We start from the raw sequence: 19,281 nt of genomic DNA, 5'->3' as shown, positions 1-19,281 counted from the left end.
GTTGAGCGTTCATAAATTTGTCAGTTGTTCTGCATTCTGACACACTCAGATGAGAGTGCTCTGAAATTGGAGTAGATAGCCAGAGCGAATTTACCAACTACATCTATCGACAGTTGTCTCAGTGAAATCATGAAAATTCTATTGAAATGGTTACTTGCATAATACTTGATAGTGGAATCTTTTGTTTAGACATGTAGCTACAGTAGCTAGCTTAACAATGAACCAACTAATAACATTCCTACCCTGCATGAATCTGCATGTAGCTAACCAACCGGGTTCAATGTTAGCTAGTTGCTAACATTAGGGTATAACTAGTAATGCAAATGTCTCTGAGATACGAATAATATTACTACATAGATCCTATATGTAACGTTAGTTAGCGAGCCAGCCAGCTAATATTAGCTAGATAGCTAACAGTACTCTTTAACTTGAAATGAAAGTGACTAACTGACAAAATTAGAAATGTGTAATATCTGAAAATGTCACTAGCTAGACTATCTTACCAATATACTGTACATGGATGGACGCTTCTCCCTCTCTGTGACGGATGCCATGTTTGCCCTTAGTTTGAAGATGTAATCCGGAGACAGGTGTTTTATACAATAGACCTCTTTTCGACTCACTCTGCACATGTGCAATCAAACGGCAGAATTTCTCCTTAGTTATCATACTCTAATTCCACTGATTTCAAAACTCGGTCCTACTACGTGATATCATGTCATGTTATAGACAGAACCGTGCTACATGGAAGACCAATCTGAGCTCATCTCTCGGCATGTCCAGCCAAGCCATTATTTCAGCAAATCATGGCTATCGGGAAGGTTCCTACATTTTCCATGGCTAAACCAACTAGGCTCCAAATGTAACAATTTTCTTCACTTTTACAGATGGCATACAAGTTTGCTATTAAAGCACAGAAGCATTTATGCCCAATTCTTTAAAAAAAAATCAAATGCATTTTAAGTTAAAATGTGGGACACCTGGAGATCGAATTTCAATATTGAAACAATGTTGTAAATGTCAAAGAGACAGATAGCAAGGTTTACACAAATCTCCGATGTTGAAAACTAAATGTTAGTCTAAAAGAAATGTGTGATAATGTCTAGATGCTTTTTATAGTGGAGATCAAGTTTATAAATTGTCTGGCTGTGCTGATGAGACAGTGGATTGCACAGTCAGATGGAACAGGATGAATAGGCATTGTAATGTCATAGATTTAGCTGGTGGTAACTTGTGGAATAGAAACCGCCTGGAATGCGGTTTTAAACAATCAGCATTCAGGGTTAGACCCAACCGTTGTATAAAGGGAAACAATCACCCTGGGCCTGTAACAGTTACGAACACAACTCTGTCTGAAACAACTCGGTTTCATAATGTCTAGGATGTTGTACCAGGCAAAAGCACAGAGCACTTACCCTGGACACTTAAACAATTATGTCATGAAGGATAGGATATGTGCATTAGGAACGTGCTAACAAGCCAGTGATGTCAAAGTGCTCGCATTAACCCATAAAAGTCTATTTGATAAAAAATGTTATTTGGCCTTAATGTTATTAGCCCATACAAGTGCATTGAATAAAAGTTTTTTTGACATTTTTCTCATTTATTAAAAACAAAAAACAAAAATACCTTATTTACATAAGTATTCAGATCCTTTGCTATGAGACTCGAAATTGAGCTCAGCTGCATCCTGTTTCCATTGATCCTTGAGATTTTTCTACAATTTGATTGGAGTCCACCTGTGGTAAATTAAATTCATTGGACATGGTTTGGAAAGGCACACACCTGTCTACATAAGGTCCCACAGTTGACAGTGCATGTTAGATCTAAAAAAAGCCATGAGGTTGAAGGAATTGTCCACAAACAGGATTGTGTCCAGGCACAGATCTGGGAAAGGGTACCAAAACATGTCTGCAACATTGAAGGTCCCCAAGAACACGGTGGCCTCCATCATTTGTAAATGTAAGAAGTTTGGAACCACCAAGACTCTTCCTAGAGCTTGCCGCCCCGACAAATTTAGCAATCAGGTGAGAAGGGCCTTGGTCAGGGATGTGACCAAGAACCCGAAGAACAACCATCTCTGCAGCACTCCACCAATCAGGCCGTTATGGTAGAGTGGCCAGATGGAAGCTACTCCTACAGTAAAAGGAACATGATAGCCCACTTGGAGTTTGCCAAATGGTACCTAAAAGGTTTGGTTTGATCAAACCAAGATGGATCTCTTTGGCCTGAATGCCAAGCGTCATGTCTGGAGGAAACCTGGCACCATCCCTATGGTGTGGCATAGTGGTGTTAGCATCATACTGTGGGGATGTTTTTCAGCCAAGGGACTGGGAAATTAGTTAGGATCGAGGCAAAGATGAACGGAGCAAATTACCGATAGATCCTTGACAAAAACCTGCCCCAGAGTGCACAGGACCTCAGACTGGGGTGAAGGTTCACCTTCCAACAGGATTACGACCCTAAGCATACAACGAAGACAATGCAGGATTGGCTTCGGGACAAATCTCTGAATGTCCTTGTGTGACCCAGCCAGAGCCTGGACTTGAACCCAATCGAACATCTCTTGAGAGACCTGAAAATAGCTGTGCAGCAATGCTCCCCATCCAACCTGACAGCTCTGGAGAGGATCTGCAGAGAAGAATGGGAGAAACTCCTCAAATACAGGTGTGCCAAGCTTGTAATGTCATACCCAAGAGGAATTGAGGCTGTAATTGCTGCCAAAGGTGCTTCAACAAAGTACTGAGTAAAGGGTCTGAATACAACTTTGTCATTATGGGCTATTGTGTGTAGATTGGGGGGGAAAATGTGTTTATCAATTTTAGAATAAGGCTGTAACCTAACAAAATGTGGAAAAAGTCAATGGGTTTGAATACTTTCCGAAAGCCCTGTATACAGTGGGGCAAAAAAGTATTTAGTCAGCCACCAATTGTGCAAGTTCTCCCACTTAAAAAGATGAGAGAGGCCTGTAATTTTCATCATAGGTACACTTCAACTATGACAGACAAAATGAGAAAAAAAATACTGAAAATCACATTGTAGGATTTGGAATGAATTTATTTGCAAATTATTATGGTGACTAGGCCATAATATGCTTCTTACGAAGCCACTCCTTCGTTGCCCGGGCGGTGTGTTTGGGATCATTGTCATGCTGAAAGACCCAGCCACGATCATCCAAATGCTCTCTAGCAAACTTCAGATGGGCCTGGACATGTACTGGCTTAAGCAGGGGGACACGTCTGGCACTGCAGGATTTGAGTCCCTGGCGGCGTAGTGTGTTACTGATGGTAGGCTTTGTTACTTTGGTCCTAGCTCTCTGCAGGTCATTCACTAAGTCCCCCTGTATGGTTCTGGGATTTTTGCTCACCGTTCTTGTGATCATTTTGACCCCACGGGGTGAGATTTTGCATGGAGCCCCAGATCGAGAGAGATTATCAGTGGTCTTGTATGTCTTCCATTTCCTAATAATTGCTCCCACAGTTGATTTCTTCAAACCAAGCTGCTCACCTATTGCAGATTCAGTCTTCCCAGCCTGGTGCAGGTCTACAATTTTGTTTCTGGTGTCCTTTGACAGCTCTTTGGTCTTGGCCATAGTGGAGTTTGGAGTGTGACTGTTTGAGGTTGTGGACAGGTTTCTTTCATACTGATAACAAGTTCAAACAGGTGCCATTAATACAGGTAACGAGTAGAGGACAGAGGAGCCTCTTAAAGAAGAAGTTACAGGTTTGTGAGAGCCAGAAATCTTGCTTGTTTGTAGGTGACCAAATACTTATTTTCCACCATAATTTGCAAATAAATTCATTAAAAATCCTACAATGTGATTTTCTGGATTTTTTTTCTAATTTTGTCTGTCATAGTTGAAGTGTACCTATGATGAAAATTACAGCCCTCTCTCATCTTTTTAAGTGGGAGAACTTGCACAATTGGTGGCTAACTAAATACTTTTTTGCCCCACTGTATCTGAGAGAGATAAGAAACCATTCTTATTATTTTACATCTAATTACCCCTTTTTTTTGGCACTAAAAAGTCTCCATATCTACTTCTGTAAAAAAAAATCAACTGGTACCGCGGGACTTTCAGACAAGTCTTGTGAGGCTTGTGGGCTTCGTAGAGCAAAACAACCGACATATACGTGTCCGTGAGAGTCTCTCCATTCCTAGGGGTCATATTAGTGTGTAGCCCAGACACATCCAATGCAGGAAAACAAATATCTCTACCTTAAACAGACAGAATGTTATGCGGATTTTGTATTATGTGAATTAGAATTCCACGGGGGTGCGTACATCAACCTTAGGGGGTTAAAGAAAAGAACAAGTCGGCCAGTCAAAACTCGCCTTTATGTTGTAGTGAACGTGCACTTCAACTTCCTCCTGTCCTTCCCTTACACAACAACGGACTCAAACTGTGCCATTGGGTTCAAATTTTAGAACATTGAGGTTTAAGTTCACTCATTGAGGTTAGCGTTTGCATTTGACCATGTCTCTCCCTTCTCGTCTAACCTCCGCCCAAGAAAACGTCTCGTCTTCATTAGACCCATTTTCTTCTATTCCCATCTTTTCTTCCATTCTTCACCAAGACCCATTGTTGCTCCCATACCCCCAGGAGAGAACTCAGAGAAGCCTTATCCTCTGCTTTTTGTCCTCCTCCCATTCCACCCTTCTCCTCTCAATGTCAGGAAACCGGGTATAAACGGTTCACACAAACCCAAACCTGCTCAGATGGAGGAAGGGAAAGAAAGCAGGGCAGAAGGAAAGAAGGAAAAAGGCCAGCCCTACATTGTCCCATGGTGAATAGTCAAGTTGTTTTTTGAAGGAGGAGAGAGGGAAGACCAATGAAAAGGAAGGACGTGTCCTTGGGGAGGCATGAATAAGGTCAGGCTAGGGCAGCAGGCTGTAGCAGCCGGGCAGCAGCAGGAGTGAACTGCTGAATGGAGGTTAGCTATACAAAGACTAACATGATGGAGGCCAACCCTTCACCTTGGGGGATTTACTGTGGGCTGTGCTGCGGTGTGAATTGATTGGGGTGTTTTTAGCAGCAGTGGTTTGTTTAGGTGTACTGGATGTGTGAATAAAATTGTCTTTTGGGGGTGTTTTACTGGATGTGTGAGTACAATTTTTACTTGTGTGCACTGTATGTATGGGTTAGTGTTTGTAAGTGCTGTGTGCGTGAATATGTACTGTATTTATGTGTCTGAGCGTGTAGTGTTTATTTGCGTTCACTGTTTGCTAGAAACGTGAGCACTTGTGAATGTGTGTATATATGTTCCCCTTCTCTGTTTCCACTCATGCCATATCCCAGCTCTCTGTTATCAGGGAACAACAAGCCAGTGGTGTGACTGCCAGCTGATGTTCTGAACTACGTGTGTGTCAATCAATCAAATGTTATTTATCACATGCGCCGAATACAGCAGGTGTAGGTAGACTTGACTGTGATATGCTTGCTTACAAGCCGTTCCCAATGATGCAGAGTTAAACAAAAGAAGAATATGGTAACACAAGAATGAAGCTATATACAGGGAGTACCAGTACCATATCACTGTGCAGGAGTACACGGCATTTGAGGTAGATCTGTATATAAAGGCAGGGTAAAGTGAATGGGCATCAGAATAGATAATAAGAGTTCAATAAAAAACAGAGTAGCATCAGCATATGATGAGTGTGAAAGTAAATGTGTGGGGGGCGGGGGGTTGTGTGTTATGTCTGTGTGTGGGTTTGTGTGAGTGTCAGCGTAGTGTGAGTGTTTTTATAGTCTTGTAAGTGTGCATAGATAGGGTCAATGCAGATAGTCTGGGTAACCATTTAATTAACTATTTAGCAATCTTATGGATATTTAGAAGTCATTTGGCTTGGGGGGGAGAAGCTGTCTCTGAGCCTGTTAGTCAGTTTGCGAGATGGTAGCACAGTGAACAGTCTATGGTTTGGGTGGCTGAAGTCTTTGCCAATTTTTTGTGCCTTCCTCTGACACCACCTGATATAGATGTCTTGGATGGCTGCAGTCGACGTCCGGTGCATTTGCCACGCCAAGCGGAGATGCAGCCAGTCAAGATGCTCTCGATGGTGCAGCTGTAGAACTTTTTGAGAATCTGTGGGTCAATGCCAAATATTTTTAGTCGCCTGGGGGGGGGAGAGATGCTATCTTGCCCTCTTCACAACTGTGCAGGTGTGTATGGACCCTGCTAAGTCCTTAGTGATGTGGACACCAAGGACATTTGATGCTCTCGACCCGCTCCACTACAGCCTCGCCGATGTGGATGGGGGTGTGCTCTCCCCTCTTTTTCCTGTAGTCCACGATCAACTCCTTGGTCTTACTGACATTGAGGGAGAGGATGTTGACATTGGCACCACACTACCATGTCTCTGAGCTCCTCCTTGTAGGCTATCTCATGGACATCTTTGATCAGGCCTACCACCGGCGTGTCATCAGCAAACTTGATGATGCTGTTGGAGTCGTGCGTGGCAACACAGTCGTGGGTGAACAGGGAGTACAGGAGGGGACTAAGCACACCACTGAGGGGCCCCTGTGTTGAGGGTCTTAAACTCTCCTGTAATCCCTGTACTCCCGGATCCAGTTTCAGAGGGAGGTGTTCAGTCCCAGGGCCCCGAGCTTGGTGATGAGCTTGGAGGAGACTATGGTGTTGAACGCTGAGCTGTGGTCTATGAACAGCATTCTCACATAGTTACTTCCGCTCTTGTCCAGGTGGGAGAGAGCAGTGTGAAATTAAATTGATATGTTGGGGCGGAATGCAAATTGGAGTTGGTCTAGGATGATGGTGTTGATGTGTGTCCTGACCAGCCTTTCAAAGCACTTCATACAGATGTGAGTGCTACGAGACAATAGTCATTTAGGCAGGTTACCTTGGAGTTCTTGGGAACAGGGACAATGGTGGTCATCTTGAAGTATGTTGGGATTACAGACTGGGACAAGGAGAGATTCTAAATGTCCTTCAAGACACTTGACAGCTGGTCTGCACATGCTCAGAGAATGCTATTCTGTCTGGCCCGGCGGCCTTGCAAGTGTTTACCTGTTTAAAAGTTGTATTCACATCGGCCACAGAGAGTGAGATCACACAGTCATCTGGACAACAGGGGCTTTCATGTAAGACTCTGTGTTGTTTTCTTCAAAGTGAGCATAAAAGGCATTTAGCTCGTTTGGGAGTTCTGCGTCACTGGGCATCTCATAGCTGGGTTTCCCTTTGTAGTCCGTTATTGACTGTAAGCCCTCCCATATCTGACGAGTATCCGAGCCGGTGTAATAGGTTTCCACCTTCCTCCTATATCGTCTCTTTTCATGTTTTTTGTCTCATCGGCGGTCGTAGCGGGCTTTCTTGTATGTGTCTATGTCTGTGTCCTGTTCCATGTAAGCGGTAGCTCTAGCCTTTATCCCAGTGTGGTTACTGCCTATAATACATGGTTTTTGGTTTGGATACGTTCATATGGTCACTGTGGGGAAGACGTCTTCTATGCATTTATTGATGAAGCCCGTGACTGTGGTAAACTCTTCAATTCTAATGGATGAATCCCGGAACATGTCCCAGTCGGTACCTGCAAAACGGTCTTGTAGCCTTGTATCAGCTTCATCAGACCACTTCCTTATTGAGCGCATCACTGGCACAGGAGGATAGAGTTGTGGAAGCAGGAGGATAGAGTTGTGGTCTGATTTGCCGAAGCGAGAGAGTGACTTATATGCATTTCTGTGGGAAGAATAAAAGTGGTCTAGAGTTTTAGCACCCCTTGTGGTGCAGGAGACATGTTGGTAGAATTGATTTAGCATGGTTTTAAGTCCCCTGGTGTTAAAGTCTCCGTCCACAAGAAACGCTGCCTCTGGATATGCAGTTTCTTGTTTGTTTATGCCCCATATAGTTTGTAAGTGCCAAAGTGGTGTTTGCTTGTGGTGGGATGTAGAAAGTTGTGATAATTATGGATGAGAGCTCTCTTGGTAGATAAAAAGCTGTGTAGCTTACCATGAGAAATTCTATATCAGGTGAGAAAAAGCTTGAGATTTCTTTCACACTGAAATCAGAGCACCAGTTGTTGTTTATGAAGAGGCACAACCCTCCCCCTTTGGACTTGGCCGAGAAAGCTGTCGTTCGATCGTGTCGCTACATGGAGAAACTACTTAGTTCTATGTTCATAGATTCAGCCAGCCAAGTATCTTCAAAGAATATAATAATGTTGTTTTCTAGTCTCTCTGACAGGAGACTCTCGAACGAAGCTCATCCATCTTATTCTCAAGTGCCTGGACATTTGCCAATAAAACGGAGGGGCGTGTTGGTTGATTTACTCTTCGTCTCAGTCTCACCAGGACGCCAGCCCATGAAACAAAGGAATAGGGTCTGGTGTGAACAAGGGAACAGCTGAGTCAGAGTCGGATTTGCTGTTGAAATCGAGGTTAGTAACTGTCTATCTGATGTCCAAAGTGCTAGGCGGTAAAATGTGATAATAGCATTACCGATGTATTTTTCTTCTCAGTAAACACAAAAAAGTCACTAAATAGCAAAGTCAGTTTGGAACTCGTGAGATGTCGACCTTCCCTGTCAGTGCCATCTTGTTTTAATTTTTAAAATTTTATTTCACCTTTATTTAATCAGGTAGGCTAGTTGAGAACAAGTTCTCATTTGCAACTGCGACCTGGCCAAGATAAAGCATAGCAGTGTGAACAGTGTATGTGATATTTTCATAAATGAGTGTGAGTATGTACAGTTGAAGACGGAAGTTTACATACACTCAGGTTGGAGTCATTAAGACTTGTTTTTCAACCACTCCACAAATTTGTTGTTAACAAACTATAGTTTTGGCAAGTCGGTTAGGACATCTACTTTGTGCATGGCACAAGTAATTTTTCCAACAATTGTTTACAGACAGATTGTTTCACTTATAATTCACTATATCACAATTCCAGTGGGTCAGAAGTTTACATACACTAAGTTGACTGAGCCTTTAAACAGCTTGGAACATTCCAGAAAATTATGTACATGACTTTAGAAGCTTCTGATAGGCTAATTGACATCATTTGAGTCAATTGGAGTTGTACTTGTGGATGTATTTCAAGGCCTACCTTCAAACTCAGTGCCTCTTTGCTTGACATCATGGGAAAATCAAAAGAAATCAGCCTAGACCTCAGAAAAAAAATGTTTTTTTAATTTGTCTGGTTCATCCTTGGGAGCAATTTCAAAAACCCTGACATCAGTCAAGAAGTTAAAACTTGGTCGCAAATGGGTCTTCCAAATGGACAATGACCCCAAGCATACTTCCAAAGTTGTGGCAAAATGGCTTAAGGACAACAAAGTCAAGGTATTGGAGTGGCCATCACAAAGCTCTGACCCACATCCTATAGAAAATTTGTGGGCAGAACTTAAAAAGCGTGTGCGAGCAAGGAGGCCTACAAACCTGACTCAGTTACAACAGCTCTGTCAGGAGGAATGGGGCAAAATTCACTCAACTTATTGTGGGAAGCTTGTGGAACTATACCCGAAACGTTTGACCCAAATTTAACAATTTAGGTAGGCAATGCTACCAAATACTAATTGAGTTTATGTAAACTTCTGACCCACTGGGAATGTGATGAAAGAAATAAAAGCTGAAAGAAATCATTCTCTCTACTATTATTCTGACATTTCACATTCTTAAATAAAGTGGTGATCCTATCTGACCTAAGACAGGGTATTTTTACTAGAATTAAATGTCAGGAATTGTGAAAAACTGAGTTTAAATGTATTGGCCATGGTGTATGTAAACTTCCGACTTCAACTGTATATGCATTGTTTGCGACCGATCAGCCCCCCATCGACCCAACCCATCAGACCTCTTGCCCACAGCCCTTCAGTGTGTTTCTGGCTTTGAGCCCCTTGGCCTGGGGGTGCAGGCCCACTGGTGTCTGTCCTCAGTGGAGCACGTGATAGTTTGTTTCTGCTGTGGACCACTGCTGTGTAGACATTGGGGCTCAGGGTTACAGTATATATAGAGACTGGATCTGACCCTGCTGTTGTTCCTATGTCCTGAGCAGACTGCTACGTGGGGGGCTGGGGAGGGGTTCATGCTTCACAGACTTCAGAAATTAAAGTGATGGAGAACGCCAGAGATTCACTATTTTAACACTTGAACATGGACAATTGATCACCAATTCCAATTGTTATACCTGTATTTCAATCTTAAAACCAATACTTTCATTGTTAGCATATGGATAATTTCTTCTTATGTCATATAAAACATTACTATCTAGTAGGTATTCAGGTTATATGTAGGTATGTGCGACAAAGGGTAAATACAGTGCAATCGGAAAGTATTCAGACAATTGGATATTTTCCACATTTTGTTACGTTACAGCCTTATTCTAAAATGTATTAAATAATATTTTTCCTCATCAATCTACACACAAATCCCCATAATGACAGTGAAAATGTTTTTTGCAAATGTAAAAAAATACATTTACATAAGTATTCAGACCATTTGACACTCGAAATGGAGCAGGGTGCATCTTGTTTCCATTAATCATCCTTTAGATGTTTCTACAATTTGATGGGAGTCCACCTGTGGTAAATTAAATTGATTGGACATGATTTGGACAGGCACACACCTGTCTACTGTATATAAGGTCCCACAGTTGACAGTGCATGTCAGAGCAAAAACCAATCCATGAGGTTGAAGGAATTGTCCGTAGAGCTTGAGAGGATCTGCAGAGAAGAATGAGTGCCTGTAGCGTCCTACCCAAGAAGACTCAAGGCTGTAATCGCTGCCAAAGGGGCTTCAACCAAGTACTGAGTAAAGGGTCTGAATACTTATGTAAATGTAGTAGTTCCGTTTTAATTTTTTTATACATTTGCAAAATTGTCTATAAACGTTTTTTTGCTTTGTTATTACGGGGTATTGTGTGTCGATTGATGAGGAGAAATAGCTATATAATCTGTTTTAGAATAACATGATTTGGAAAGGCACACACCAGTCTATATATGGCCCCACTGTTGACAGTGCATGTCAGAGCAAAAACCAAGCCGTGAGGTGGAAGGAATTTTTACGTAGAGCTCCGAGACAGGATTGTTTCGAGGCACAGATCTGGGGAAGAGTACAAAAAAATGTCTGCAGCATTGACGGTCACCAAGAACACAGTGGCCTCCATCATTATGAAATGGAAGAGGTTTGCAACCACCAAGACAATTCCTCTTCCAAACTGAGTGATCGGGGGAGAAGAGCCTTGGTCATGGAGGTGACCAAGAACCCAATTGTCACTCTGGCAGAGCTCCAGAGTTCCTCTGTGGAGATAGGAGAACCTTCCAGTCGGACAACCATCTCCGCAGCACTTCACCAATCAGGCCTTTATGGTAGAGTGGCCAGTCACCTAAAGGACTCTTAGACCATGAGAAACAAGATTCTCTGGTCTGATGAAATGAAACCGAGACTGAACTCTTTGGCCGGAATGCCAAGTGTCACAACTGGATGCAACCTGGCACCATCCCTATGGTGAAACATGGTGATGGCAGCATCATGCTGTGGGGATGTTTTTCAGCGGCAGGGACTGGGAGACTAGTCAGGATCAAGGGAAAGATGAACGGAGCAAAGTACAGAGCACTCAGGACCTCAGACTGGGCTCACATTCCAACAGAACAAGGACCCTGAGCATACAACCAAGACAACGTAGGAGTGGCTTCGGGACAAGTCTCTGAATGTCCTTGAGTGGCCCAGTCAGAGCCCGGACTTGAATCGGATCAAACATCTTTGGAGCGACCTGAGCTTGAGAGGATCTGCAGAGAAGAATGGTAGAAACTCCACAAATACAGGTGTGCCAATCTTGTAGGGTCATACTTAAGACTCGAGGCTGTAATTGCTGCCAAAGGTGCTTTCAACACTGAGTTCTGGGTAAAGGGTCTGAATACTTATGTAATTGTGATATTTCAGTTGTTGTTTATTTATACATTTGCAAAAATGTATAAAAAGCTGTTTTTGCTTTGTCATTATGGGGTATTGTGTGTAGATTGATGAGGGGAAAAAAGCTATTTATTCCATTTTAGAATAAGGCTGTAACGTAACAAAATGTGGCAAAAGTCAAGAGGTCTGAATACTTTCCAAATCCAAATTGTATACAGTATTTTATCACCCATGATACAATTTAGTATTTGACGTCCATCCATGTCTGAGGACGTTGGGAGATTATGTGGAAACCAGCCACTAGGGGCGACATTGAACGCTGTTAACTTCAAGTTGATTTTGGTTTTGCTAGGGCATGGTGGATGGGCTTAAACATCTGCCTCTGATTTCAAAAGTTACAAGTTTGAATCCAGCAATAGAACAATTTTTTTGTAATCCTATCCCAAACCCTAACCCTTACTTTAAAAATGGAGAGTTAATGCCTAAACGTATCCTTAAGCAGTCCGAAATTTGACATTTGGAACAACTTCAAAGTTTGACGTTTGAGCAACATGGATGAACATCTAAATCTGACATGAGAATGTGAGGGCTGGTTTAACATGCTATTTTATTTTGTCTGTCTATAGCTATTCAGTCAGTAAGTAGTTTTAGGTTATGTTTCCATGTTCCTCTTAGGAAAAACAACACACCTTCAAGGCAGCAAGACATTACAGCCCTAAACTAGGTCTGCATCACGTCACCAGACAGCATCCTACATTACAAATTATCATGTTACATGTAGTAGGAAACCCATAAACATTCCCTTTAAGATACACAATAGAAGGGAGTCCATGTGTTCCTGTAGGTTGTAATGGGTCTTAATTGCAGTTGGAGGGTTGTTTCAAAGTGTCACATGAGGCTGGCGTTGAGTGCTTTATGGTATGAAGGGACCTGTAACATGAGGACCTCCTCTCAATGGCTAGAACCTCATCGTGTGTCTTCATTTGGAGATCCCCGCTGAAGGCTATTGTGTGTGTGTGTGTGTGTGTGTGGCAGCCAGGCAAAAGCAAACCATATTCCCCTGTGTCTGTGGTCAGTAATGTGGAGTTATGACCTCTGGATTAGCTATTCCTACAGTAAACCCTGTGGGTAAATATCAGGAGGACTGGGTTGGCCTGATTTCCCCCCCCATCCTCTCTGGTTACTGGGGCAAAGCCTGGCAGACAGCTCCCTGGGGTCTGGGGCACCCTGGTTCTCATGTTCCCACACTAAGATTAAACACTTTATTTTGATGTTGCTGCTGACCCTACTGACCTCATTGGGATCTGGTCGTTGCACAAGTGCGTGTATGCGTGTATGTGTGTGTGTGTGTGTGTGTGTGTGTGTGTGTGTGTGTGTGTGTGTGTGTGTGTGTGTGTGTGTGTGTGTGTCTGTATGTTTGTCAGCCTTGAGCGTCTGGGGCTTGGAGGTGGACAGGAGGCTACTAATGACCTACACAGACATACACATGTACATTGAACAAAAATAGACATTTCAATGATTTTACAGCTCATACAGTATGAGGAAATCAGTCAATTGAAATAAATTAATCTGGCCCTAATCTATTGATTTCACGACAGGGAATAGAGATATCCATCTGTTGATCGCATATACCTCATAGTTAGTACTTGTCATTTTCTGTGTACGCAGATAACGTTGATCTTTAGACGCTAGTTTACAGGAGCTTTTTGTTGTTTTGGTCGGCATCTCAGTAGCTCTACTTTCAGTGACACCTTTAGCAGTGTCACGGGAACGCGCCAGCTCAGTATCTGAACTCTGGCTATGATCAAAACACCACACAGGGTACAAGTAAACAGATTATGTGTGCTTTAGACTGGGATTTGTTGAATAGGTGGGTAGGAGGCATTACAGCTTCAGTTTGACTTTGATTTTGTTTTAAGATGGCACTGACCTCAACTATATACACAGCACAGGTTCAATGGCTGTGAACTCCTTGCCAACTGTTGGTTCAATAGCAACAATGAAATGCTTTTTTAAACCGTGTCTGTTGTTATTCTCATTTGTCACTTTGAGACACAGGCAGGGGAAATAAACTATACTGTACCTAATGTATGGGGAAATGGGTTCCCAATGAGCACTTATTGTTTCAGTCCAATAACAGCCACACACACACACACACACACACACACACACACACACACACACACACACACACACACACACACACACACGCACGTGCGTAAAGACACACACACAGAAACCTCCACCTCCCCCAGGACAGTCACGGACCAGCAGATTACCAGAGAATGACCCCTCTTCCACTCCTCCCCCTCTTTTCTTTCTCAGCCAATCAGAGACAGGGGGGCTCAGGAAGTGTAATGTGACACTGGAGCCTATCGGCTTAGGTTTAGGCTTAATTGGGGCCAGGGCTACCAGACTGGTGTCACACTCTTTTCACACACAAACTCACACACAAACACAACTTGACTCTCTCACACATACTCACACATGCACAGCGTAGGCCACCCTCACTCACTCACACACACACACACATGCATTCACTCTCGGTCAGCCACACATTCACACACAGAGAGAGGCCCGGAGGCGATAGGAGTATGTGCTGGGGTGCTGTTGAGGATTAGCCAGAGTGGGAGCTGGCTGTGTGTGTTACAGACTGGACTAGATACCCTTTACCTCCATCACACTGCATACTTTAGCCTAGGAGATAGTGGCACAGGAGGGACTAGTGGCTTTAGGGGCCCAGTGTGAGGCTCTAGGGGCCAATCTCTACTGTGACTGGGGAGACTGGATGATGCAGTGTGTGCTCTCCCTACTCTCCCTTCAGCTCAGCGCCGGATCCCCATGCAGCTGTGACGTCGGCCCCGACGGGTCCAAGAAGTCAAAGAAATCCAAGAACCTGTAAGTAACCAAACAACCTTTGATTTACTGTTTCCTGTCTTTATTTTTTACCCCCTCTCTTCTTATCTTTGTAGTTAATATTGAGAATGTCTGTGTTGTGAATGGGGAATCCCATGTCATGTGTTCTAGCAGTGCAGACATTTGATCAAACTAGCATTAGTAATGCTGCTTTATGGAGTTTCCCTATTTTACGTCAATTGGATCCATGAACACTGTTGAATAAGAGAATGTCTGCACTGCTAAACATGTGGGATTCTTTTGTTTCCCATTCTTGGCTGTGACTGATATGAACTCTAAATACACATTTTCATTTGCTGTAGCTCTATTATGCTAACCTTTATAATCCAAAGACAAAGAGTTTTTTGTTCATTGTCGGTAGGGGTAGTGTGGCGTAATGCAATAATTGTTTTTCTTATACTGTACATGGATGACCCTGCAGCATACAGTAGTACAGTGTCACCTCATGTCAATGTCATTAGCCTTAATTCTATGGCCTCATGGCTATCAAACATGGCTGAAGCCACAAGCCCATACTTGCCATTCACTCTCCCAGAGACTTTTAATTAACAGAGGTGTCAGATAGGCATTTGAAATGATTTCACAATTTGAAAAATAGAATCCATATCTATCCAGCTAGTCGAAATACAGGTGTTTAAAGAAGCATTTTTTTTTTTTTTAACTTCAATGTGGAGTCAGGACTCAGGAGAGGCGGTGTACTCTGTTGTTTCAGCACAGGTAGGCTGTTCATATTAAAACAGCCTACCTGTTGGGAGACCATTGTATCCTACTGCTTCTCATTTTAGCCAACTTAATTCTGTAATTGTAAATCCATTTGCATTGATTAGAAATCTCCCACTTCACATGCGCCACATGGAGCCTCTGACGGTGTTGCTGCTTTGATTGACTGACAATAACAAGCTACATGTGAAAAGTGTGTAGGCTACCGGTATGTCTTTTTTATGGGTGGCACTCATAAATGTGTGGAACCTGCAGCGTCACCATCTCCTAAGGGCCTGAACAGCCAGAGGTGGATGCTAGGTATTCATGTACACATCCGTCGGTCTTTACCGACAAAGTTTCTAAAAACGTCATAAAAATATTGTTTTATTCAAATGTTTAATGTCATGTTCTATCCTAACGGCCTGTTTTGAATGAAATGTAAGATGGTGCGTGTACAGTGCATTCATAAAGTATTCAGACCCTTTGTCTTTTTCCAAATTTTGTTAAGTTACAGCCTTATTCTAAAACAGATTATATAGCTATTTCTCCTCATCAATCGACACACAATACCCCATAATAACAAAGCAAAAAAACGTTTTTTGGACAATTTTGCAAATGTATTAAAATTTTTAAACGGAACTATTACATTTACATTAGTATTCAGACCCTTTACTCAGTACTTGGTTGAAGCACCTTTGGCAGCGATTACAGCCTTGAGTCTTCTTGGGTATGACGCTACTAGCTTGGCACACCTGTATTTGGGGAGTTTCTCCCATTCTTCTCTGCAGATCCTCTCAAGCTCTGTCAGGTTGGATGAGGAGCGTTGCTGCACAGCTAATTTCAGGTCTCTCCAGAGATTATTTATCGGATTCTTGTCCGGGCTCTGGCTGGGCCACTCAAAGACATTCAGAGACTTGTCCCGAAGTGTTCGTCGGGTTCTTGGTCACATCTTTGACCAAGGCTCTTCTCCCATGAGTGCTTAGTTTGGCCGGGTGGCCAGCTCTAGGAAGAGTCTTGGTGGTTTCAAACGTCTTCCATTTAAGAATAATGGAGGCCACGGGTGTTCTTGGGGACCTTCATTGCTGCAGAAATCTTTTGGTTCCCCTGACCTATGCTGCGACACAATCCTGTCTCAGAGCTCTACGGACAATTCCTTCAACCTCATGGATTGGTTTTTGCTCTGACATGCACTGTCAACTGTGGGACCTTATATACAGTAGAAAAATCATCCAAATCATGTCCAATCAATTTAATTTACCACAGGTGGACTACAATCAAGTTGTAGAAACATCTCAAGGATTATCAATGGAAACAGGCTCCACCTGAGCTCTGAACTTATGTAAATAAGGTATTTCTGCTTTTCTGTTTTATACATTTGCAAAAAATTATAGAAACCTGTTTTCACTTTGCCATTATTGGATATTGTGTGTAGATTGATGAGGGGAAAAAACTATTTTATCATTTTTAGAATAAGGCTGTAACGTAACAAAATGTGGAAAAGGTCAATGGGTCTTCGGAATACTTTCCGAATGCACTGTATGTGTTGTCAAATGTGTGTGCTGAGGGGGATTCCTGTGCCATTATCGCCTCAGTGATTCATCAGCTGTTGATTGAGCCTTCTTCACACTATCACATGGAGACGAAAGGAGAATTCACAGCCAGAGGACAATGTCCATTTAAAATGGCTGCTCAGCCTGAATGCTGATAGCTACTCAGCACATCAACAGCTGATGAAAATTAAAATCAGAAGCGTCAAAAGCCACATTTGAGCATAATCATTAAGTAAATACAATGTCATGTATTTTCAGTTTAGATGTTAATGACATAAGTCACTACTTGACACATTTTGGTATCCCTCGCCACTTTTTGAATGCCCCAGGATAGTCTGTTTATGCAGCTGAGAGTTTGAGAATGTAAATGTGCAGTTGTTGAGAGGGATGTACCACACCTCCTACGTGTGTGTGTGTGTGTGTGTGACTAAAGTGTCTGTTCCCAAGTCCTTAAGTGTCACCTCAATGTCACACTTCCTCTGAAGTGAGTCTACAGATGTAGGATCTTAATTTGAGCCAGAATGCTATAGCAGAAAAATAACCCTGCAGCATCAGGAAATGTGAATTATAATTAATGGACATTTTTGTAAGGGTTGATACATTTTTCAATAGGGCAAATCAAGCCTGAAATGTCAAAGTGGAAATTACAGAATTTAGAAGCATTTTTAAAACTCACGTATTCATTTCTTGCATTGCAGGAAAAGTCTCAGCAACAAAATACTGATCAATTTAAATCCTACATATGTGCACGTTGAGTGGATGTCTATTGTTGTCTTCTCTTGGAGGTTTTTCCAATTTAGAATTTTCTGTCTCGCCTCAATTGAGCCAAATGTGATTGACCCAATTCCAGTCTATGTTCTCGATATTTACGCCTAGTTAATAGGGATAGGGATAGGGATAGGGAGAGGCGCTAGCGGGACACCAGTCGACAACATCCAGTACCTGTGTATGCTGTCTGGGGAATCTGGCACTCTCTACCGGCTGATACCCCAGCCTATTCAGTATGAGATGGAGCTCCGGGAAGTTAGAACGTGACACGCCAGATGTGGGGAATAATCATGTTAAACAGTATATGCAGTCACTTACACCATCAGGCATATGTGGGTTACAGCGCAGCGGGTTACAAGAAAGTAGAGTAGAGTTGTTGCTTTTGAGTAATTTCCCAAAAGCATAGGTAGGGAGGATATTGCTGAACCTGGGGATTGACGTGTACAATGGCTGGATTACAATTTAATTGTGTTGGGTTGGGGTTACAGGAGTATTTTCCTTAGGGTAATCACAGTTATATCTCTTACATGTTTCCAGTTAGTGTGTGCTACATATACTACCTTGATTAAGCACTTTGCTCAAGATGAATCTACAATGTCCTTTATTCGAACCCGTGACAATCTATTGAGTTACTCAACTATGTAGCTGTAAACTGCACCTGTCCCTACTACCCCCATGACCTCTTCTTTAACAGGTATTCTTTTTCTCTCCTTTTCACATCCATCCATCAGATTTCACTTTCTCCATTGTTTTCTTTTACTAGGAGACCGAGTTCAGTCTGAAACCTGAAGCCTTGTCTTTGTAAATCATGCTCCTTCTTCCCCCCCTGGATCTGTCTTTCATTCCTCCCCCCTTCCTTGGTGAAGACCTCTCAACCATCCCTCTGGGCCTCCGTATGTGTCTTGAACCTTTCCAGACTTTATCTCCTCGTGATCTTACTCCTGGTCCAATCACCAAAGAGTGTATACACTATGCAACCTTCAGTCTTCTCAGAGGCCCCCCATACATACGTAGGAGGCCAGGTCAGGATACAAAGCTGTAGATCATTCCTGTGGCTCAAAGACCCCTAAAGGCCGTCATTTACCGTGTGTATGTGTGCGCACTTGGATGGAGTCAGATATTTTGGATCAATGCACGCCTTTTGTTTAACATGGGCCGTGTTTTTGTATTTTTTATTGTCTTCTCATTTGGGGTGAAAGCAAGGAAGAGGCGTCATCCCTTGCTAGCAGTAGCTAACTGACTTGAGCCTGTCAAAAGCATAGCAAGCTAGCTAGCCTTTAGTTTTCCACACCTCCATGTGAAACAATCAGATTTATTATTAAATAATATGCCCTAGCAATATTGTTATACTTGCTAGTGTGACTTACAGTATTATACCAGTTTAATATGCTGCTTCAATGTGTTCAGTTCCATCAGATAACAATAGAGCTTCATATCAGAAGGTCACGTGGCTACCAGCGTTTTTACCATTTTACTTCTCAACAAA

The 19,281-nt window shown here is 42.6% G+C and overlaps 1 protein-coding gene across 8 annotated transcripts in view; it reads left to right on the top strand.

The window, feature by feature from the left end:
- Positions 1 to 19,281, top strand: part of LOC112219320 (regulator of G-protein signaling 3) — a 167,231-nt gene that overhangs the window by 133,336 nt on the left and 14,614 nt on the right. For 6 of the 8 annotated variants that reach the window (XM_024380458.2, XM_024380457.2, XM_024380460.2 and 3 more), the window contains one exon: positions 14,684 to 14,757. In XM_024380458.2, coding sequence (XP_024236226.2) covers positions 14,684 to 14,757 — 74 coding nt within the window. Of the gene's footprint in view, positions 1 to 6,915; positions 8,389 to 14,371; positions 14,758 to 19,281 lie in introns of those variants that run through there. The other 2 variants (XM_024380466.2, XM_042302319.1) reach the window with 2 other exon arrangements.

This window comes from Oncorhynchus tshawytscha, linkage group LG20 (assembly GCF_018296145.1).
Source record: "Oncorhynchus tshawytscha isolate Ot180627B linkage group LG20, Otsh_v2.0, whole genome shotgun sequence".
Lineage (NCBI taxonomy): Eukaryota > Metazoa > Chordata > Actinopteri > Salmoniformes > Salmonidae > Oncorhynchus > Oncorhynchus tshawytscha.
Note: the sequence above shows the minus strand (reverse complement) of the source record. Positions and strands in the feature narration are given on the sequence as shown.